Source organism: Otolemur garnettii, unplaced genomic scaffold, assembly GCF_000181295.1.
Source record: "Otolemur garnettii isolate 467f Iridium unplaced genomic scaffold, OtoGar3 scaffold00070, whole genome shotgun sequence".
Classification (NCBI taxonomy): Eukaryota; Metazoa; Chordata; class Mammalia; order Primates; family Galagidae; genus Otolemur; species Otolemur garnettii.
Window position 1 is genome coordinate 2,286,338 of NW_003852465.1, and position 23,986 is coordinate 2,310,323.

At 36.1% G+C, this 23,986-nt stretch overlaps 1 protein-coding gene across 4 annotated transcripts in view; it reads left to right on the forward strand.

The window, feature by feature from the left end:
* CNTN1 (contactin 1) overlaps positions 1–23,986 on the forward strand; it is a 344,737-nt gene that overhangs the window by 237,652 nt on the left and 83,099 nt on the right. For 2 of the 4 annotated variants that reach the window (XM_003793535.2, XM_003793536.2), the window contains one exon: positions 5,270–5,390. In XM_003793535.2, coding sequence (XP_003793583.1) covers positions 5,270–5,390 — 121 coding nt within the window. Of the gene's footprint in view, positions 1–5,269; positions 5,391–20,822; positions 22,107–23,986 lie in introns of those variants that run through there. The other 2 variants (XM_012807477.1, XM_012807476.1) reach the window with 2 other exon arrangements.

A 23,986-nucleotide genomic window follows, 5' to 3' on the forward strand; every position in this document is an offset into this window, starting at 1 on the left:
TTGTATCTATTTTTTTGGTTTGAAAATTTAAATAGGAAAAAATTAATAAATAAAACAATAGCATGGCACATATGAGCAAGTATCACTTCTGCTTACCCCACTTCAATCAGAACCATCTCACTTCATACCCAGCCGAAATCCAGTTCTCTGATCTGGGAAGCCCTACCTGGTGAAATCAGAGCTATCTATAAACGGTAATGGCTTCCACATGTAGCTCAATGTTAAAATTACAAATTCCTCATTTCTAAAATGGAAAGATTAATAGTAAATCCCTAAGTATTATAAAAATTAAGTGAGAAAATGCATGTGAAGTAGCTAGCACATTGCCAGGCATTTAAATCCAGTAAATCAGACCAGGTAATAAAAGGAGTTCAGTAGCCCCAGCAGGCAGGGATGGCAGCATCAGTAACAGCAGGATTACCAGCAGCATCAGTTGTATTCTCATAACAGTAATAGTAGAAATAGTACGAGTAATGGCTATAGTTGTGAATTTCCCTGTAAGATGCTGTTAAGAATAGTATGTCTCTCATAGGTTGTAGTCAAGAGTGATTCTGCACCTGGAACCGCTCTTGGCACTGAGCTGACACTAAGTATTTGCTGTTAGTCAGTGCTGGGGGTGTTAATGTTTGCATTTGCAGACAATGTATTTTCTGTAAGTCATCATGTTTTTCTACTCTAACAAGCCAAAAGTAAAAAGGAAGAATAGTTTCATTGTTTCATTGATACAGCATAAATCTGACATAGTTAATAACTTTGGCTTATGTTTACAAACATTAAAGGGCATATTTTCCTCCCAAACTTTTCTTTAAATTTCAAATTAATATGAGGGTACATCTGTTCAGGGTTCTACTGTTTTTATTTCTGAAGTAAATTTCAAGTTGCAGTTGAGACCTTCGCCGAGGGGGCGTGAACACCCTCACACTGCACATTAGGTGAGACCCCCCCACAACCACCCTCCTCCTGCTCCCTCCCTTCCCCGTCCTCTGCCCTAACCCCTTGCTAGACTATGCTTGTATTTTTTCTTTCATGTGGACTCCTAGCAGTTTATACATGTTCCTCTAACCTTCTGTATCTATCGCTTTACTATGAACCTCAATGTAACAAAAGTGATGGGATCCTTTTTTCTTCTTCTTTTTTTATTAAATCATAGCTATGTACATTAATGCAGTCATGGGGTACAATGTGCTGGTTTTATATACAATTTGAAATATTTTCATCAAACTGGTTAACGTAGCCTTCATGGCATTTTCTTAGTTATTGTGTTAAGACATTTCAGAGGGTGATTGGTGAGATGAGCTCTTTTTTTAAGCAGCCGTTGTGAGCTCTAAGTTTTATCAACCACAGGTGCCTAACCTTTTTTCCTTTCTGTCACACATTGCAAGGATAAGAGTTATCTTGGGCTGCATATTAAATACACGAACACTAATGAAAGCTTATAAGCAAAAAAAAAAAAAATTCCGTGCATACACTATGTCTATAGGCCTCCCATAATCTGCATGAGGCCAGCAGGTCGCAAACTGGACACCCCTGAAGGGTATGTACCATATAGAATATTTCTTTGTTCATTATGATCACTTCAATGTGTTAATACAACTGAATAATTCATTTTCATTTACATTGCAGAAATTATTGTCCAGCTAGTTTATGGGAGATGGGGAAGGCAGGGGTGGGCATTTGTATGCTGGAAATCTTTTGATTTAAACTTGGGAAACTTCGAAGTGGTCGACCACATATACAATTTGGAACATCCCTTAGCTTTGCTATCACAATTTCCAGTATGTGATTCAACTCTCCTCCTATGAAGGGAAGAATTTTGTAATTCAGCCAAACTGTGGTTTTTAGTAAAAATATAGACAGCATTCATATCTAATTTGTGGCTAGAATGTGCTGAGGCCCATAGTCTTTCCTGCTTGGTAAGCGTTCTGTCAGCCACACGGAACCTCAACGGCCCTTGAGGTATGGAAAGTGCCAGTAGTATTTATAAAAACTTGAGGGAAGTTTTTGTACATACACAGCTATAGCGGGGATGATATAGGTTATTTTTCCTTTGCTTTCCTTCTGAGGCATTTCAGTGCGACCTCTTCACCAAATATAGAGCAAACGAGGAAATAAACTTTAAAGCTACATGTTGTTTCTTCGTCCAAGAAGACTTATCATCACCCAGCTCAGGCCTAAGGCTCAAAACCAAGTTGCTTTTAATATGAGTTTAGCATTAAACTTTTGGGATGGTTTAACTAAAAGTGGTAGAAGAGTTTATTGTGAATATTTAATAAATAAAAATTTAACAATATGTTAGGAAATGAAATAAGTTGTGCTTTCTATTACATGGGGTAGTATAAAAAGAAGGAACATATTATTCCTATTGAAATAATTGAAAATAAATGAAAAGATTAGGTTTCAAACTGAGAGCTTTTTTTTGCATAGTGATTTCATTAAGAACAAAAGATTAGCTGTGATATCTGTATACCATGGAATACTATCCAGCCATTAAAAATACGGAGACTTTACAGCCTTTGTATTAACCTGGATGGACGTGGAATACATTATTCTTAGTAAAGCAGGAATGGAGAAGCAAGAATCCCATGTACTCAATTCTGATATGAGGACAATTAATGACCTAGTACACTGTGGGGTTGGGGGTGGGGAACATGGAGTGATTAAAGACAGTTAATGACCTAGTACATGATGGGGGGTGAGAGAAGGAAAGAGGGAGCGGGTGGGGGATCATGGAGTGTGACACACCTTTTGGGGGTGGGATAAAATTATAAAAGGGACTTTATCTAACAAATGCAATCAAAGTAACCTGGTTCTTTGTACCCTCAATGAACCCCCAGCAATAAAAAAAAAAAAGAAAGAAAGACTAGAGATATATATTAGATATGTAATAAATGTAACACATAGACATTTTTTAAAGGGCAATTTATAGTGCCATAGCTTATTTATTTTTATATCATTTTTCTTCCCTCAGTTTTTAATGTTTTATTGCAAGGTTGGGTAAGGAAACATTTTAGATTACTGAGGGGTTTTGTTTGTTTGTTTGTTTTGTTTTGAGGAAGACTCTCACCCTGTTCCCCTGTGTAGAGTGCCGTGGCATCATCACAGCTCACAGCAACCTCAAACTCTTGGGCTCAAGAGATCCTCTTGCTTCAGTTTTTCTGTTTTTTGGTAGAGTCAGGGTCTCACTCTTGCTCAAGTTGGTCTTGTACTCCTGAACCCAAACAATCCATCCACCTTGGCCTCTTGGAGAATCACACTACTTGGCTTATTGCAACAGTGGTAATTTAGTGCTGTAACAGGATTATCTTTCAATTAGATATCTGAGGGGAACCTGGTTCTGAGTTCAAATAAGGCAACAATACAGTAGAACTAAGTGACTTTTACTTTTATGCAAACATTATTCTTTGGCAAATATAGCTATTATTTTGTATCATAATAGTTGAAAAGGATTTTACATAATGTACTTCTATTAATGAATGGTCACTGTCAAGTATGTTTCTGTGAAGGGTATCAAAGCATATCAAAGCAGTCTGTTTTATAAATATATAATGTTTACATTTTACTATAATTATTCTTTATTATTACATTTTTTTCTCACTAGCAAATTACTTAGACACATGTGCCAATTGGCTTTTAAGATAATTCAAAATAAACTGTTACAATTACCTTGTCCATATACAGAAGAATTACTATCTCTGTTTACCTCAAAGTAATTCTAAGTAATAATATCTTTTTAGCTCCTTTGTGAAATGACTAATATTTAGAATGGTATGAGGATTTAGGCCAGCTCCATGGTGGACATAGCTTGTAACATTCTCACTTCTGACACCAGCTGCAAGTTCAGGGGGTGGCCAAAAAACAATTTCAGTTTTGAGACTTCACTGGAAGGGACTCATAGAACTCACCAGGAGCTATTATGCTCCTGGGTATAGTTTCTTGCAGGAAAAGGATACAGACTAAAATAAACCCAGGGAAGAAGTCCATAGGAAGTCAGACAGTTAAGTTCGTGAACTCATCCTAGGTAATACTCAATGCTGTTCACTTCTATGTTATAGAGAAAGGCTGAATTCCTAGTCAGGAGCTCTTTGCTATGAATAATAATAATAATAATAATATCGATAACAGCAGGAGTTTGCCGAAATATTGGGAACTATTTTGATTTGTATCCATTCTAGACCTCAGGGACAGGAAGACCCCAGTTGACACTAAGCTCTGTATTTACTAATACTGGCTAATATCAAGGAGCAAACTGTGTGGCCATTGACCAGTTGCTTACACGGAGAGATCAGTATTCTGCTTAAATAAATCTGCTCAGCTATTATTCTTAACCTCATTCATTAACAAAGACTGCACATTCAAACACAATATGTGAAGAAGCTACTGATTGAACTAGTGATGGAGCATGACATTCACTCCACATACAGTCGTTAAAAAGTAAAATTAAAAAAAAATTAGATCTAACGTATCACATGCGATGTAAAGTGTTAACCTAACCCATTAATCATTCTTTACTATATTTAGTATCTATGATTAGACTATGAATATTTTTGACTTACAGGAAAACCAAATGTCTATTTGTTTTTAAATTTTCCTTCCAAGATCTTAGGAATAATGACGATGAACTTGGACATGTTCACATGTTCACACTATCATACAAAATGAGTAACCTTAGTTAAATTACTAGGCTACCCTAAGTCTTAATTTTACTGTTAATAAAATGGACATAGTGAGACCTATCTCATAGGGCTGTTGTCAGAAGAGAATTGAATGAAATAATATATTTACTTGCAAAGCCCAGGAACTGGTGCAGGGTAGGCATTCAATAAGTATTAGTTATTTTTCAAAGTTACATGGAGGCTGTGCTTTATCATCACCAGCGAAATTTCCTCAAGCCTCCTTCAACAACTATGGATAAAACACTCTTCTAAACAATGGGAGCAAAACAAAAATCTTCGTCCTATCTTAGCACAGATTTGCCAGCAAAGTCCCTGCTTGTGGGATAGTACATTTTGACAGATCCTGCAAACATTTAGTACCTTTATAAAAATGAACTATGGCACATAATGAAATGAGTCCAGTAGATTAGCGTTGTGAAACTAAATAACTTTTATTAGCCTAATGACATTAATGTATATTCACTGACATCTAATAGTTTAGGATTATTGGGCCTTAAGATTTCTCTTTAGAAGAAATCACTAACAATGTGGTATCTTAAATGCCATGTGATGGGTGAAAATGTACTGATTTGAATGACTGCTGTTTTTGCTAACAGCTGGATTCCAACGGGGAGCTCCTTATCCGAAACGCCCAGCTGAAGCACGCTGGGAGGTACACATGCACGGCTCAGACAATTGTGGACAATTCTTCAGCTTCAGCTGACCTTGTTGTGAGAGGTAAGAGTTTTTAAATTGCAAAACCAAAGGTATTTGACTCACATAAATATGTATAATCTTCTGGTAACTCTGGTTCAAATTCTTACATACTTAAAGTCTCAATCCCATACCTAAGCATGAATCATAAGCATCTTACCCATGCCTAAAAATGATTTATGACAGACTAGGAGTAAACAATACCAATTTGGTTTGTTTTACTAACTACGTCTATCTAGAAAGTTACGCAGCATGCCTCCTAGTAAATGTGCTTTTTAGTATTTACCAAAGTTCTCATTTCTTGCTGATCCTTTTGTAGTGGGATGAGCATAGCGCTGTTCCCTTTTTTATTTCTGAGGAAAATATGTTAGTACTGTATACTGTAACCTGCAGTGTTATATATATTTATCACTGAGAATAAAAAGTTAATTTATATAGGTACCATCTTCCTTTTTGTTGCTGGTTATCAAGTTGGTGCCTTTGTTCTTATAAATAATATAATTGAGGACGTGATGGGAAACCCATTTATGGAAAATGGAACCCATTTGCTACTGACGTTGGCTGTAGCAGTGAGGCCAGCTTGGAACATGCCTCATCCTGTTTAAAATCATGGATTGGATTTTCACTCTCTGTCCCTCAGTGAAGACCCTTTAGCTTAGTGCCCACGAACTTCCATGTGTTGACCTAAGTGTGTTTATCTTTAAGGTCTCACCTCTCCTTGTCACCAACTCCAACTTCCCAACTAATCCTCAAAAATACCTTAACACTTGTAGGTCAGTTCCATGACTCCCAGCATTCCTTTCTTGTCCTTTTTTCATTGTTAACCAAATCTTATCCATTCTTCAAGGCTTGGCTCAAGTATTACTAAGTTCATGACTCTTTCTTTGATATCCAAAATGTGAGCTTCTCCCTTCTGAATTTTCTTAACATTTATTGCTGTCTCAATGTGTTTTACAGCAATCTTTGCAGGAGTTATCTGCTCTACTGAGGTGAAAATTCAGATGTGCATTTTTATTAATCTTTAGTGAATTGCAGGTTGCTTTGCACACTTTCATAACTCTCATTTTCTCTCTTTCTGTTATGTTAAAATTTCTATTTTTCCACGTTCATCTACTAAAAAAATATTTATTCACCATTATGTAAGTGCATATTTTGTTGATAATTTTAATGCTGCAAATAATTAATTAAGAAAACAATATCTGTGGTTTCTTTAGTTTAATATCTGGGTCAGTGTAATTTCACTCAGTCTCATATACCTGCATTTCCCTCTGAAGCCTGTTCATAGGGAGTCCCTGAGCAATGCCGGGAAAATGCTGAATAGCCTTACATTCCATCCAATATGCTCTCCCGTAGAGTAATGAGAAGGCTGGCTGCAGTGTCTTTATTTAAATGAACTTAGAAAATTATTCCATAGACTGCTTATTGAAAATTAATAAATAAAATACATTTGTCACAAGGTGACAAAACTCTAAGTCAAAGAAAGTTAATTTAGGTTTAGTATTTCCACTTATGGAATTTTGTTATCTGTTACGTCAATTGTTTTCAAGAGTGGTCAGAGAGTGCACGGATATCAGTGTCTTCACATGACTGGCTTGTAGGAACCTCCTTGTAGTAACTCTTTAGAAACTCCTGTAGCACAGAACGTTTTCCTGATGTATTGCAGGGGTGGCCAGGCTATTATCCACACATACTTAGGTAATTAATAATCACGACCATGTGAATTGTTTATAGAGGTGAAGCCAGTAAAAAGAAGCTGTAGTAGATATTGTGCAGAAATAAAAAAGTTTTCACTTTTAGTCCCAGGGAAAATGCCTTAAAGCAATGGAATCTGGCAAGTATACCCAGTAGAAATACAAGAGAGCATTTTAACTATGGCAGGATTTCAATAAAGCTATACAGGTAATAAATACTATACTTTAAATAAATACTTTACTTTCAACAAAAACTATACTTTCAGGTAAATGAAAAGTATTGCTTACCTCTGTTAAAGTCAGCTGAGTCATTAACCATTCTCCAAACTTTATTTCTAATAATGGAAAAGGTATTCATTTTATATCAAAAAATTGTGATTAAAATAGTCAAATGTATTTCTTCAAAACTTGCATCAAAACACATATATGAAGTAGGTATAACATCTTATATATCTAAATCAGAATATATGAAATTGAAGTTTTATTTTTTCTCATAATAATTGTGAGTAATATATAAGATGTAGTCCTCCTCAAGAAATAGTATTATTGGTCTATTTTATCATTTAACTATGCTCCTTCATCTAGTTCCAGAAATCATAACCTATGGTCCATGAGCAAGCCGTAGGGGTCCATGGAAGGCCAGAAGTTGTAAAACTCCATGTGTATGCATATTTTCCTGAGAAAAAGATTTATAATTTTCGTAAGATTTCCTTGGCTGTTTTTTTCCTCCTATAGACGCTGTAAAAAGAGAAATGAAGAGATGATTCACTTTAGTCAGAAGTATTAAAAAACTGATAAATTTTGTAGAATGAGATCTAATAGCATTTCTACATTTTGAATGGTTTATGAAAGATTAAATTTACACTCAACCCTTCATGATTATATCTTTTCATCAAAACATTGCATTTTCACGCAGCAGACAGTAAACATGTATACGAACATTTTAGATTTGTGATGGATTAATTCCAATTCATATTCACATATTGGTTACCCAAACTGCAGACACTGAAATTAGTGCTGGGAGAGGGACAGTAAGCAGAGTAGAAAGGAAAGCAATTTTCTCTAAGGATCATAAGAAATTCTTTGGGGGAAAAAAACTAGTTCAATGCATAAACTATTATTTTTTATCAGAAGATTGATACAAAAGTATAAATATACAGACATAATTAAAACTATAGATTTCTTTTAGCCTCTGTTACCTTGAAGGAAACAAATACCTAGTTAAATATGTTGCTGTTCTCCTTAGCTCTTATATGTGTGTATGGGAGCACGTTTGTTATTGTGGATGGGTGAGTGGGATGTGAGCATAAAGCTTGCTGAAAATGAGATGTTTGAGAAGAAAAAATGTGTTTTAGGCTTATGTTTTGCATTATTATTAAATTAATATGTCTTGCATTAAATTGTGTTGAAAATGAAGTCAATTAGTTTAATCTGTGTGCTTCTAAATATGGAACTAAAATAAGATATAGGAAGATGTAGTCAATGAAAAATGTAGCACTGGCTCTATTACATGAAGCTCTTACCAAAGAAAAATCACTCCCCTTTTATCTAGGTCATGTATAGTAAGATTGAAAAAGAAAAAAAAGAAATACTTAAATGATAAACATATTCATTAAAAAGAAAAACTCAATAGTTGGGTTAAAGAATACATTAGAGACAGATGAGGAAAAAATTAGGGAACTGAAAAATAGATATGGCTCGGCGCCTGTGGCTCAGGTGGCTAAGGTGCCAGCCACATACACCTAAGGTGGCGGGTTTGAATCCCCAGCCCGGGCCCGCCAAACAACAATGATGGCTGCAACCAAAAAATGGCCAGGCATCGTGGTGGGTGCCTGTAGTCCCAGCTACTTGGGAGGCTGAGGCAGGAGACTCGCTTGAGCCCAGGAGTTGGAGGTTGCTGTGAGTGTGATGCCATGACACTCTACCCAGGGGGATAGCTTGAGGCTCCATCTCAAAAAAAAAAAAAAAAAAGAAAGAAAGAAAAGAAAAATAGATATGATGAAATCAATATAATTTCAACCCAGGGGATCAAGAACAAATTGTGAAAAAGAGACTAAGACATTGAGCATATAATGAGAAATTAATATTTGACAAATGAATTACTAGAAGAAACATTAAAGGAACAAGGAGAGAAACAATTTTCCAGAAGTTAACAATTACAGATTTAGGGAAATTAGTGGCAAACATGATTCCTCACATTTAAGAATGTGAATGAAACACCTGAAAAATAAGTAAAAATAAACAAAACTAAAGAACATTGAAGACAAGTGGAAAATTTTAAAAACAACAAGAGAGAATTATTTTTTTAACTTCCAGAGAGCAAACAATACACCCAGAGCAGACTACTTAGCAGCAACAGTACCATTAAGAAGATAATAGGGGGTCCCATGTCTAAGATGGTCCCCAGTTATTCCAGCCTCCTGGTGTACCTACCCTTGTGTTATCTCTCCCACACGTAGATTAGTCTGTTTGTCAGCAGAAGTGCCTGGATGTGAATTTTTAGACTACATTATAAAATATCTTGGCAGTCTTCTGAAGACACTACAGGAGGAGGAATTTCCCAGTTGTTTGACTGTGCCATCTCAGGAACAGATCCACCAGCCCCAGTGCAGCTTTCAGATGGCTGTATCACTGGCTGACACTGATTATTACTTTCAATAGAGACCCTAATCAAGAACCATTTAGCTGGGTCACCCAAGAATTCTTAGTTCACAGAAACTGTGAGAGGTAATAGTGTTTATTATTATTCTAAATCACTGATCAGGCGGTAATTTTTAATGTAAGAATAGATAATTAACAAAACTATGGTGTCTTTAATTTACCGAGAGAAAAATTACTGTCAACCAAGAAGTGTATATCTAGGCAAGTTATCATTTCATAATGAGAAAAAAAGAAAGTTATAGTAAGACAAACAGAAACAGAGTTTATCCCCTAAAAGATTCTTCTAAAGGAATGGGTGAATTTCAGGAAAAAGGAAAATAACCCCAGAGTAAAGTTCTGAGATGCCAAATAGCATGATAATAAACCAGTATGCATTTGGATCAATCTAAGCCATCTTAGTCTGTGTGGGATGCTACAACAAAATATCATAAACTGGGTAACTTATAAACAACAGAAATTTATTTCTCACAGCCTGGACGCTGGGAAGTCTATGCACAAGGAGCTAGCAGCTTCAGTGTCAGTCAGGGCTTGCTTTCTGGCTCAGAGATGGCACCACCTCACGTGGTGGAAGGGCCACCTAACTTCCTGCAGACTCCTTTATAAGGGTATAATCCCTCACATGATAGCTCTTCACTTGGACTAACCACATCCCAAAGACCCCATCTCCTAATACTATTATAATGGTGATTAGGTTTCAACATAGAATTTGGAGGGGGGGTGATGCATAAATATTCTGAACCCAGCATAAACAAACTGAGCTAAACCTGACTATAGATGCTTTGGTCCGGTTTTAAAGGCTGCTGAGAATGACCCATTACCCTCTGATCGAGCTGCTAGTTACTTTTACTTCAGATTTCTCTTACAATAGCAAATCAGGCATATTCATGTATGTATGTATGTATTATGTACGTGTGTGTGCAAGTGCACCCATAGTGGGTCTCTTAGATGGTCATCTACAGAGAATTCATAAAATGATAATCATGGAATATAGAAGCGTAGTTACTTCTAGATTTGAGGGACTAGAGAGAAGAGGATGTGATTGACCAGGAAAGGGCTCCTCAAGAAGCTACCTCTGTGTAAGCACTGTTTTATTTTTCTTAAGCTGGGTGATGGCCATGGGGGTGGTCATTTTCTCATTTTTTATAACTTCTCTAAAATGTTAGATATTTCTTAATAAGTTTAAAGAAGGCAGTCAGTCACTTCCTATTTCCTACTTCTTTACCATCAAAGGTTAACCTTCTCAGCAAAGGGTAATGAAGAATTTTTTGGTAACCTCTGGACAGAGTTGCCACACTTGGCTATACATCAGATCTACCATATGGCTAACATAAAAACATAGTTTTAAGCCCCCTTTTGGCAGTTTCTGAGTTAATAACTCTGAGATAGGCTTAACAAAACCAAATGAAAAATTGTGCTGGTGAACCATGATGTATCAGGATTGGGCATAGAAATTGACCCACACAAATATGCTTGATTAATTCCTTGACAAATATGTACCAACAAAGGGCAAACCTTGAAACAAATGGTGCTAGAGATAAGGAAAACATTAGTGGTTGCCATAGGTCAGGGACGAGGAGACAGGTGACTGGGGATAGAAAGGAGTAGCAGGGGGGATCCTCCTGATGAAGGAGTTCTGGGTCTTGACTGTGGTCCTGATCCTACAGTTCTATGCATATGATAAAAAATCAAAATTGCTTAGAACTAAAAAAGCATACAGATGCCCCAATGAATGCATGAAAAGCTGGTGAAATCTGAATGAGATCGATGGATTATATCAGTGTCAGTTTTCTGGTTGTGATGTTGTGTTTTAGTGATGCGAAGTGTTACCATTGTGGGGGGTGAATGAAGGGTAGACAGGATCTCTTATTATTTTTCACAATTGCAGTTGAATCTATAACCACCTTAAAATGTTTTTTTAAAATTGCTAGACCTAAACCCCTGAAAATATAAAGAATATAGTACTTACAGATGCATATTTCAAGGATAGTACAACACGATTGGAAGACATGAAGTGTGGCCCACTCACAGGTACTCTTTGATGAGTGATTGCCACTAAATTCCCTTCTAAGGGGATGGGTCCAGGTAATCTCAGAGGCTGCAACAGACTGAGCAGGGCTTGCTGCTTTGGGGACCAGAGGTGAATTTCTGAAGGCAACAAATAGCGTGTGTTCTGCCTCTGACCCAAAACTCTCTTCTGTGCTATTTCTCAGTCTCTCCTTTAAATACATGTTGTGTACAGTTTTAAAGAATATCATTACAGAGCACATCAAATTAGCAGCATTCTAAAGTGACCAAATATTTAAACCCTGCTGGGGTTGAGAAATCTTGATTTTTAATGAGCTCCATAGCAGATTGTGATGAAACAGTCATTAACCAGTACAATTATTATAACTGTTCTATTCTGTTCTATTCTGTTCTATAACTGTTCTATTCTATAACTGTATTATTCTGTTCAATTATTGTTCTAAGGAATCTATGGAAAATGTATTTTGGTGGATCAATTAATTTCAAAATGTATTTCAAAAAGATGGTTTTTCCAAGGCAAACCAAATAGTCAATCAAGAGACAATTGAGAAACTGATAATCTCATTTTTTGGAAGCCGTGGAACAGAGTTCTTCCATACAGGGCAGGAGCCTCCTGGGTGTGGGGAAGACAGCCTGGGTGGAGAGAGAAGGGTTAACTCAACGCCATGAATGTTTTTCTGACTCCCATCAGCACTTCTGAACAGCTGAAGTTGGCACTAAGTCACACTAAGTAAGACAGTTAGATTTAAATACTCCCTGGTTAACTGCAGGACCGTTCAAACCAAACATGTGTCAATGGTAAGGAAAGCAAACAAGCAAAACAAAATAAAACCAAAAATGGAAAGCAAATTCCCCAGCTAGAGCAGTAACGTACAAATCAAGCTAACTTCATAAGAGATTGTACACTGTCCTTGGTATTATGACATTTACATTGTGTATAGGAGATTTTCGTGAAAAGGAATTTTGGGGGGAGAAGAACATATATTGACATCAATAGGAAATGATACTGTGTCTGTGAGAGGAGTGATTTCAGAATCAACCTATTACAGGATTTGGAACTCAAACCACTGTTAAATTGCTGAATAGCTAAACGACCTTTGTAGTTCAAAGCTATTCTGTCTGAATTATTCTGTCTGAATTTTGTAAAAAGGAATCAGCTATTATACTTCAGATGTTTTGAGGATTTCATGTAAAAAAAAAAATCCTCATTAAGAAGATTGATACAAGTTTCGCTTTTTGTTGTTGTTATATGATTTTTACTTCTGAGTTTCCACTGAAGTGTGTATTCCGGGTTGCTTCATCGAATAAATGTCTGATGCTTGTGACCCACCATGTAGAAATGCTCTTTAGCAAGGGATGTTGCTGGGTGGCTCCCACTCTGCAGCTAAAAGAGTGCCACTGAGAGGGAAGGGTTTGGCAGGATTTATTTGGCAGCCCTGGTGGAAACATATGTGCTACTTGCCAAATCCAAATTCATATTTATGAGCACACTTTTGGACAACATTCAAAAATGGACCATAAAATGATGCCACGAAAGAGGAATTAGGCTTTGACTTGTGCTTGTCTTCCAATTTTCCCTGGGTTTTCTTCTGCAATGTAAATATTACTGGCAATGCTACTGGCTGGTGGGAACACTTCCCTGACACCTGGATGAGCAAAACTTGTCTGCTACTAATATTATAAAATAGAAACTGCAGTCAGGATTATAGTTTATATACTATACTCTGACCTATTGTAGACTTTATTAAATGATATTTATTAAGTCTGAGATTTCAGAAAACAAAAGAAACAACAAGGCTTTATTCTTTAAAACTTTTAGTTTGGTCTAATTCTCAACTCTAAGATATACTATATGGAATTTGAAAATGTTTTGGATAAAGAGTAGCTGAATCTAAAGCAAATTATACCTAAACCATGTAAATTATTTCCTCCCCAAAGTAAGTATGTGTTTCTTATATTGCTATCTTCCTGATAGGAACTTATAGTCATTTTTTTTTTTTTTTTGCAGTTTTTGTCCAGGGCTGGGTCTGAACCCACCACCTCTAGTATATGGGGCCGGTGCCCTACTCCTTGAGCTACAGGCCCCACCCTATAGTCATTTCGTCTTATGTAGATTTTTATTTAGATGGGAATGCCGTGTGTGTGTGCATGAGTTGCTGAATGGTGAGAGATATAAATTAGATGTCATCGTTATTTGATGTAATCCATTAAATTTGTATTACTTGGCCTGATGACATAGTTAGCAGATTTTTTTCTAAGTAGGTCATTTCTATCAATGACTAAAGCACTTTTAAACTCTTAGGTAATATAACCAAGTAAATAACCTGATGGAAGCCGTCAATATACTTTTTAGTTTGAATAATGTTGCTACATGTTAAACTATTATAACGGTTCCCTAAAAGTCTTTTCTATGGAAAATGCGCTTGAATATTTATTACTCCCAGCTGTTGTATATTAACAGAGTTCATCTCCACGGCTTACCACTCTTCACTATCCAGACAGCATTTTTTCTGATGCATTTACTTGGAGATCCTGGTCCAGACTAATGAGTACTCTTTCATTAAGTGATATGGAATAGATAAACATTTCCTTTGTCCGAGAGTGTTCTCATGTTCCTATTATCATTGGTTATGTCTTTTTCCCCCTCCCACTTCTTCCCAGTAACTATGAAATCTCTGCATTTATGTTCAAATTTGAAACTACAACTTTAAATCTAGAATTAATCCTCAAGGTTATCTACACAATTCTCATCCCTCATTATACAAAGTTAAACTCCCAGGGAAAGAGCCTTCCCCATATCACCCACCTACGTGATTGTGGCCAAAAATCATCCTGGAATCCCAGTCCAGTCTTTTCATAGTACTTGGTTTCTTCCAAAAAGTGTCAGTAAATCAAATCTGCAGTTAATTTCTTAGACTCACCATGCCAAAAAGATCACCACGTCTATTCAGAATTCTCAACTTTTACAAATTCTCAATTCTACTGTTACTAACTTTGAAGTAGAGAAAGTTACTGATTTCTCTTTCTGCTCCTTTTTCTTCCTTTCCCATAATCTGGCGCATGCTAATAAAAATGATTTAACTTTTAAAACAATGTGGGAAAAGATTAAGCCAAAGATATTCATCTGAAAAAAGTGAAATCACTGAGTCTTGGATTATTTAGGGTTCCATTTGTATGACTAACGGGGGGGTTTGTGTATTAGTGAAAGCAACAGGCCAGAAAGTCTGTTGTCAAGATAAAAGTTTGTGGAACTTTTGGTGCTAAATCAGAATGTAGATTTTTATGGTAGCTTCCACAAGTGTTCAGGGATTAAGAAACTTTCTATTCGAATAATTGTTAATAAATATATTCCAAATTAATTATTATGCCAGATCAAAATTAATTCAGAAAGACCTTTAAGTTAATCAGTTTAACATCATGACATTTGAAAGAATAGAGGTAAAGATTTTATGTAACATACATGCCAAGTTAGGGCATGTAAGTATAGAAGTACCTCACCACACACACACCCACATGCATACATCACACACACACACCCCCCCCACACCACACACATGCACACAGCACATACACACATGCACACCTCACACACACATACATGCACACATCACACACACGCACACCACACCACACACCACACACACACACATGCACACATCACATACACACATGCACACCTCACACACACACACACACACATGCACACACCACACCACACACACACACATACACACACAGGAAAAGAGCCACAAACGAGGTAAAATGACATTGGCAGAAAGGTCCGTGTCCAAGCCATCAGTCCAGTCGGAATAGCTGAGGTGGTTTTTCTAGCATCGGGGCAGCAAAGGGCACATTTGCTTCAGATACTTGGATAATTCCCTCTGCTTTCTACTTACTTTGGCCAAGGAAATCTTGCCACAGAGACATACTAAAGATTCCATCTCATCAGCCCTGCAGCACTGAGACAGAAAAACGGTCCTTACTGCCCACACTGGCTGGAACGATGATGACTGGGCGCCACTCTGAGGCCAGCTGACCTCACCCTGCAGTGAACCACAGAGATACACCCACTAATAGCAAAGCCTGCCCAGGAATTAAACTTTTCCCTTTATACCGAGCATCAACGAATTTAGGTCAAAGAGAAGCTATTAGGGGCCAGTTCTCCATAATTGTTACACACTAAAAATGAAATTTTGAGCTTAATTGTATTTTTGTTATAATAAGTACTGAATTTTTTAAAACGTCTGATTATTTTAAAGTTGGAAATTATTAACAGTTGTATTTAAAAAAAAAAAACCCTCTAGTAAATATAACAGCTTTTCCAGTTACTAGCGGAGGTTTAAGTACTTCAGTGATTTGAAATTGTATTTCTCAATATAAGTTCCAAGTAAATTGAAGTAAATTCAATGAGTTTTTCAAGTGTGTCAACAAACTATGTAATTCATTCAGAATGTCATGCTATTTTAAGCTTTTAGATGGGCCCTGAGAATGATCTAGATTAACACTTCATTTTACAAAGTCAAAAATTAAAATTCATGGAGGGGGTAGGGTTAGAAACTGATAGAAAATACAGTCGTGTGCTGATGTAAATTTAGATTTCTTAACATTTCAGCGTGATTCCAAGGAGAACGCAGAAAAGCTTTACAGAACTTAATAGATATTGCAAGCGTCAGGCTCTCTGCTTTAGTGATGCTGTGGGGTTTTGCCTTGTAGCCAAATTCAGCTACAATTATGTCCATTATGTTAAAATCAAAGAGCAGTACAGATCATCAGGGGTATCCAGAAGACTTTATGACTATGAATAAGTAACAATTAGTTCATATTTTGAAAATAATTTTTATGTCTATAAAGTATTATGTTTTTCCAATTCAAATATTTAGGCTGTGGAAAGATATATATTTTGAATATAAAATAAGAAATGAAGATATAAAATGATATAATCAATAATGACCTAATAAAATATTATAATTATACAGTATATTATAGTAAAATACATATCATGTATCATGTATTTATTATATAAGAATATATAACATCTGTTATATTATTTACAAGACACAATTCATTGAATTCCATGGGAGGCTAAGTTACTTGCCCAAGGTCAGAAGGAAGTTTGAATCCAGGCAGTCTGACTTCAGATATGACACCAGATCACTGTTGTAACACAATATAACTGGCACTCATTCAAATATAGCCAATGAAATAAAATAGTCAATGTGAAAAATTGAAACAGCAGGCCTCTTCCTTTTGGGGCAAGAAATGTTTATTCTATAGAAAGTTGCTGATACAAATTTTATAATTTTACTTTTGCCTATGATATATTTATAGCTTCCCTAATGACAAGGGAGAAACTATAGTAAATTAATTGTTTTTACAGCTAGTTAACTTTATACAGTTATAATCACAGTAACAAAAAGACTAATAAATTATAATAGATGGGTTTAAAGTTTCATTTTTGTAATATGCTCACCGGCCTAAAAATAGGCAAATGAAATTTTGATGTGTCTTTTCCTGCTTTTTTTTTAAACATGTAACCCATACAGTTAAAAATAGTTCATTCAAAATGTTTAAATGGCTGATTATAATGTACATATCTATAGAACTTTCATATGAAATTTACCACGTCATCCTACAAAATTGCTGGGAGGTGGTAGTGCAGTCATGTACCATTATTCCCATTTCATAGGCAGAGGACGTTTAAAAAGGAGAAAAAATATTGGAGAAAAAATATTTTTGACTATCAATTAATGATAAAGCCAAAACATGGCCATATTTTAGGGTTCCAAATACAACTTCATGACCTTGCTTTTTCTTCCAATTGTTTAAAATCCCCAAAGATAGAAATTGGACCATAGAATTTTTATTGTACATCTCTAGCACTGTTGGTACCTGGTTTAATTGATCAAATTAGATAGCCTCTCCAAAGGACTCTGCGTGATTGATAATTCCAGCTTAAGTTAGAGAGGAGACTAAAATTTTAGAATCTCATTATTTCTTCTTTTATGTTTTCAGTTCACTTTACTAAATCAAACAAGACAAAAGTATGTTAGCTTTATTATGAGAAAAATAACTGAGCAAGTACTTAACAAGATGAAATCCCTTTCAAGCAAAATTTGATCACCTGTAATTTTTGTTGAGCCTGCCATTTCAAATTTCAGCAGTGCCCACTTGAAATGCTTCCCAAGGCCACCAGCCTCTGTCATGAGTCAAGCCCATCAGAATTTGAGAAGGTCACGAAATCATTTGCACCGAAGTAAATGAGAAGGAAGGAAACTTTAAAAAAATTACCCTCTAAACTTATAGTCAGTTTAGAAATCTATAGGGAGAAGATTTCAGGGCTTTTGAATTCCTGTCACATAGCTTCCGTAACTCCATCCATCAGTACTGGAATTAAAGGAAACATATTGAGAAAGAAAGAAAGAATTGACGTGTTCTGCAACTGACTGGGAGTTAGAATATCTCATTAGATCAGAACAACAAGGGGTAATTCTTAGTCTGTTCTCTGCCCAGGCACTTTCCCATTATCGTGTTTAACTGCATACTTTCATAATTGATTGCCAATACTGGCATAAATCCCCAAATCATTTTTCCCCCTAAAATGTAAATTTTATTTGGCTCCATGATGTCCATCAGTAATGGTCACTCTGTGGACACAAGAGTACATGAGGAGGAAGGTGGCTGAGGTTCATGGGTCCATCCCAGGGCACTCCTGGAGCACCAACACCCTCATCTGAAAGTGGTTGGGAGGCAAGGGAGGGAGAGTTAGTGTATTCCAGGGATAATTTTGAATCCACTTGATCTTTAGAAAAAAATAACGCAAAAGCTTCTGAACTCTCAATATCACTAGTAGCAGATCCCTTGTGACACACCAGAGTGTAGAGGGCCCTTGTGTGAGTGTCACTGAGTAGCCTAGGGTCTTTCCCCCTGCAGGACACACTCCGGAGCGTCTGTTCTCTGTGGTCTGAATGGCTCTTAGCAAGGGGAGCTTGACCTTCTTTCTCATATTTCTGAGAATTTTTCTACAAGCCAGGGACCAGTACTGATAGGAATATGGGGCTCCCTCTGATGTGTAGGGTTTAAACTGCTTGAAGGACCATGATTCGATATCTACCTGCAGAGGGTGGTAGATACTACAGAAAAATCCATGGAAAAGGCAGCCCACCTGGAGGGGTTTAGGGAGATTTTCCCTGTAACTGTCCAGCCCTCTCTATCTGGATAGATAAGCAAACTCTGGTAATAAAGCAAAAACTACCAAAATTATAAAAGAAAACAAAAAAGAATATATCTAAAACTAGCAAATTCAGTTCTCATCGAAAGGACCTAAAAGTTTATATGCTTAACATAGCCTTCACTGCGTTTTCTTAATTATTATGTTGAGACTTTTATATTCTACACTTAGTAGATTTAACAAGTACCCTTGTAAAATTCAACCAGTTTCATGAAAGTTCAAATTGTGTATAAAATCAGCACATTGTACCCCACAATTGCATTAATGTACACAGCCATGATTTAACAAAAGAAATTTTATATGCTTAAATCATCAAATGAGTTTTGTGACCTTTTTTACTATTTACCGTAAGGACTGAATTTGCAACAAGCAGTCAGCAGAGGCGAGTGTTCTGGAGACTATTTCTTCTATTTAAATAACTATCCCTAGGGGACCCTAGTAGCTATAAAGTGGCCTAATTCTAACAGTCAAACTGTCCTTAGTTGCGGACAGGAGAAAGAGCTGAATGATCATCCTGTTGGTTATACAGTTGTCTATAATAATATAGTTATATTAATGTGTGAGTACAACTGTTAAGAGACCTACATGGTGTGATGGAAAGGCTGTCGCCTTCGGGATAGATAAACAGATTAAAAATCCACTTCACCTACTTAATAACCTGTGGTTTGTCAGTTAATCAGTGTAAGCCTCAAATTCCATTTTTATGAAAGAGAATATGAATAGTTACAGTTTACACATTGCCCATGGCAACTTTTTATAACTTCATTTCCTTCTCTTTGGCTATGCATAGATATAAGGGATAAATAAAATACAACTCAAGACACAGTTTCACAAAATCCAGCCCCAGCCACTAATTAACTTTTGTAAATCATCGCTTATGTCTATCCTAGGCATTTTTTTTTTCTTAGTTAGACGTCTCCAAGGCATAAACATGTTTCCATAGGAAGATGTGTATTATGTGGAATGAAATTTATGGTTTGTTTTAAATTGTCTTAGTTATTGTGTTTAGACATTTATATTCTACATTTAGTAAGTTTCACATGTACCCTTGTAAGATGCACCGTAGGTGTGGTCCCACCAATTACCCTCCCTCCACCCATTCTCCCCTCCCCCCTTTACCCATATTCTTGGCTATAATTGGGTTATAGCTTTCATATGAAAGCTGTAAATTAGTTTCATAGTAGGGCTGAGTACATTGGATACTTTTTCTTCCATTCTTGAGATACTTTGCTAAGAAGACTATGTTCCAGCTCCATTCATGTAAACACGAAGGAAGTAAAGTCTCCATCTTTCTTTAAGGCTGCATAATTTTCCATGGTATAAATATATCACAATTTATTCATCCATTCTTGGGTCAGTGGGTACTTGGGCTCCTTCCATGACTTAGCAATTATGAATACTTAGAATAATAAATAATAAATATTCTAGTACAAATGTCTTTGTTATAGTGTGATTTTTGGTCTTCTGGATATATACCTAGTAGAGGAATTGTAGGATCAAATGGTGTCTAGTTTTTAGTTCTCTAAGTATTTTGGAAAGATGTTTGGTTTTATTTATTGATTTTATTGTTCTCATTGCTGTGGAAGGACTCCAGTTAGAACTCTTGTTTGTTTGTTTTTTTTTAAGTTAGTCCCTGTTTATAAGGAAAGAGGTTTAATTGGCTCAGAGCTTGTCACTTCAGCCTTCTGTCTGTTGGACTCCTCCGTGTGGACAGGAGGAGATGGTATCTTTCCTTGTTGATTGTTTCAACTTACCTGTCAAGGAGACAGGGCAAGTGCTCAACGTCCACGGCTTCCTGCCCCTACCTGGGCATCCGCACTCTCCCTTCAGCCTTGATCTTTCCTCTTGCAGGTAAAAACAGAAAAGATGGAGAGAAAAACATGGTGGATTCCTTTCTCCCCGTCTGTGCAAGCCTGCCTCCAAACTGGTGATCGTTGACACTCACCGTTTGTGTGAAAGACTTTAAAAACAAAAACAAAAACATAATATACTAGATTTGACTAACTCAGTCTTGTAGTGTCTGCACTTTTATCCTCCAGCCTAGTTCTTAGAGGGTGTTTTTTCCCTTTTGAACTATCTAAACATACATTGAGCAGAAAGATATTTTAAAAATATAACTACACTGCTTCACTAACACCTGACATATGCCTGGTGAACTAACCCAGTCCATTATATCATGTCCAAGTGAGAGTTTTGTGTTTTCGTGTCCTGTTTCTGTTTGAAATTATATATCTCCGAAATTGGCCTATTATCCGAACAATTTACGAAGAACTGGTGAACTATGATAGAGGAGCATTGCCACTGAGCTGTTTGATTCGTTCAAGCAGGTAATGAAATATGTTGTCACATTCTCTAATGAGTCACCTTAACTAGGACATAGCACGCTAAAAAGGGCCTTCCTCTGGCAGTCGTCTTTTTCATTCTAGGACCATAGGTACTCCCTGAAAGGAAGAATGAAAAGCAGCAGCAGCAAACTGAAGCCTGGCCATGACTCTGTAGGGTTTTTGTAACAATTCCTGGGATTTAAAATGAAAATGGGTAGCATGGGGCAGAAAATGTCATCTCTGTGGCAAGATTTAAGTAAAGAAGATGACTAAGCTATTCGTAGCATGCACTCACATTTAATTTTGTTAACTCTGTAATTAGCCTTTGTAGATCTTTTGAGAGGAAGATTGAACTTCATGTTGGAAGGATGTGGGTAGAAGTGTGTGATTAAAATGGAAGTGTCCATGACTCTTTCTGGGACTGCTTACATTTCATTGTTCGAAAATACTTTTACTTTCCCCATTTGGTCAAAGAGACATACTTAAAATTATTTTTCCTTGCTAGAAATATTCTTGTTTTTCTTAGGTTTATATTTAGGTAAGAGATATGATATGGGCTTTCCATTTACTTTCTTTAGTACTTCTATCTTTGGTTAGAACTCTCAAGAAACTTTAGGGGGGATGGATATAATTCTTATATCATATTCCTTATATAAAGAGAGATAGTTTTATTTTTAAAAGAATTAATGAGTCACTTTAAAGGAATAAATGTTTTTGACTCAAGATGTTACTTATTCCCATCGTTTACATTTTCTTGCCAATTACCATTCCAAAATGAGCTATCATAGAATTTAGAGTAGAGATCCAGGTTGATTGCCATTTTTATAAGATATTAAAAATTAATTTGAGGATTTTCATGTGTTTGTAAACTCAACGTGGAAGCATGTATGAATCACCAGGAGAATGATCTTCCTAAGTAGTTCATACTGAAAACACACCCCCAAGACCAGATAGAAATATAGTTTTGTGAAAGAAAGAAAATAAAATTTAGAAAGGAAAACATATGATGAATATGGCTGGTACCAGGAAAAGGAGTACATTCTTGTTTAAATAAACTGTATCAAGTAGAAGAATTATTCAAATTCATTCATTATCCTTTAATCTCATTGTTATTTTGAATTGAGATCTAAGCTCACTTTTATGAATGTCAGAGGTTAAGAAAACGACCCTACTCCTATTAAATGGTACAAATATTTAATATTCAGCTTTATCTTAGTATAGCTTCAAGTATCAACACAGTCAGTCACACAACATTGATTTGTATTTTATAACATAATAGAGTCATTGTCTTAATTAGCTTTCAGGCCAAGAATGCACCTGTAATACTAAAGGGACTTTATTAGTCCCCAGTAAACTGACATATTTTGGTAAAGAAGCCCTTCTTTGGTAAAGAAGGCATGCCAGTAATATCTCAGCAATTTTAGTTTTACAATTATTTTATTTCAAAATAAATTTGCTCCAAAAATATTTTAACAGTTTCAAATTTTTCATTGGAATTTGCTACTTTGGTAAAGATAAACCTCACCCACAGGATATTTGTAGGCAATGCTCTCCTATTGGTTACTTCCTGGGGAGTTACCAGCGGGAAGGAGAATGACGCCAAGTGTCTTCCCCGCTTCCACCAATTCTGGGCAGCAAGTTTTATATTAAATGTATGTGCTACATAGGTGGAGTCCCCAAAGGACCAGAAGTTTTGGGGGGGTCCATTTCCAACTGTGGTTGTTTATAAAACCAGTCAGTATTTAAGGAGGGAGGGAGCAGGGAGGGCTACTGACTAAGTAGTGGCACCAGCTTGAGTGAGGCATGGGGCGTGGTCAGAGTTACTGTCCATCCTGTGAAATACCGGAGGGTCCCAATTTAAAAGCTTCTATCCAATTTGATTTATCAAAGAATGAATTTAGATTTATTGACTAAGAAAATACAATCAGCTTATAAAGTGTGAAAGATTTGGAAGGTACTATTCTGTTCCTATTGTCTTTCCTCAACTGTCTAAAGGCTTCATTGAATGTTACTGCATCCACCACCCCCCCCAAATGACAGAACTGATCAACAATTGAATTTCTGCCGAACAAAGGTGGTTTTTCTTTTTTCTAAAAACATTAATAAGATCTGGAAAAAATTAACAATATGATCTTTATAGTAAGCAAGAAAGACTAAGGAGGTAGTGAGGATGAATTTATAAATTGGTGCTGTGCTGATATTAACTTATCTGAGGTAACAGATAAATATTTAAAAAGCTATAATCAATTTACTACGTTTTCTCTCATTTTTTCTAAAATACACACTTATGCCGAAAGAATTCATATTCTCCCCAGCAAGAAGGGTCACCAATGGAAAGCCATCATTACCAATAATGCTGTTTTCATTATAAATTATTGTTGTGAGTATAGCTGTAGAAATGTTGGTCTCATGGAAAATTGATTATGTTCAAATCCCAACTTTTCCATTTACCAGCCCGGTTACCATGGGTTATCATGGCCATTTTATTTAATCCTATCTACGATTTCCTCATTGGTAAAATAGCACCTACCTAAGAGGATTATTTGTAAGAATTATAAAAGATTTGGGAATAGCTCAGCCATTAAGTATTCAGTAAAATGTATAATTTTTATCAAAATGTACAATATGAATTTTCCCTTTTTGATTCACTGTAATATTGTATCATGTAACTTTTATGTTGTTATGAGTTTG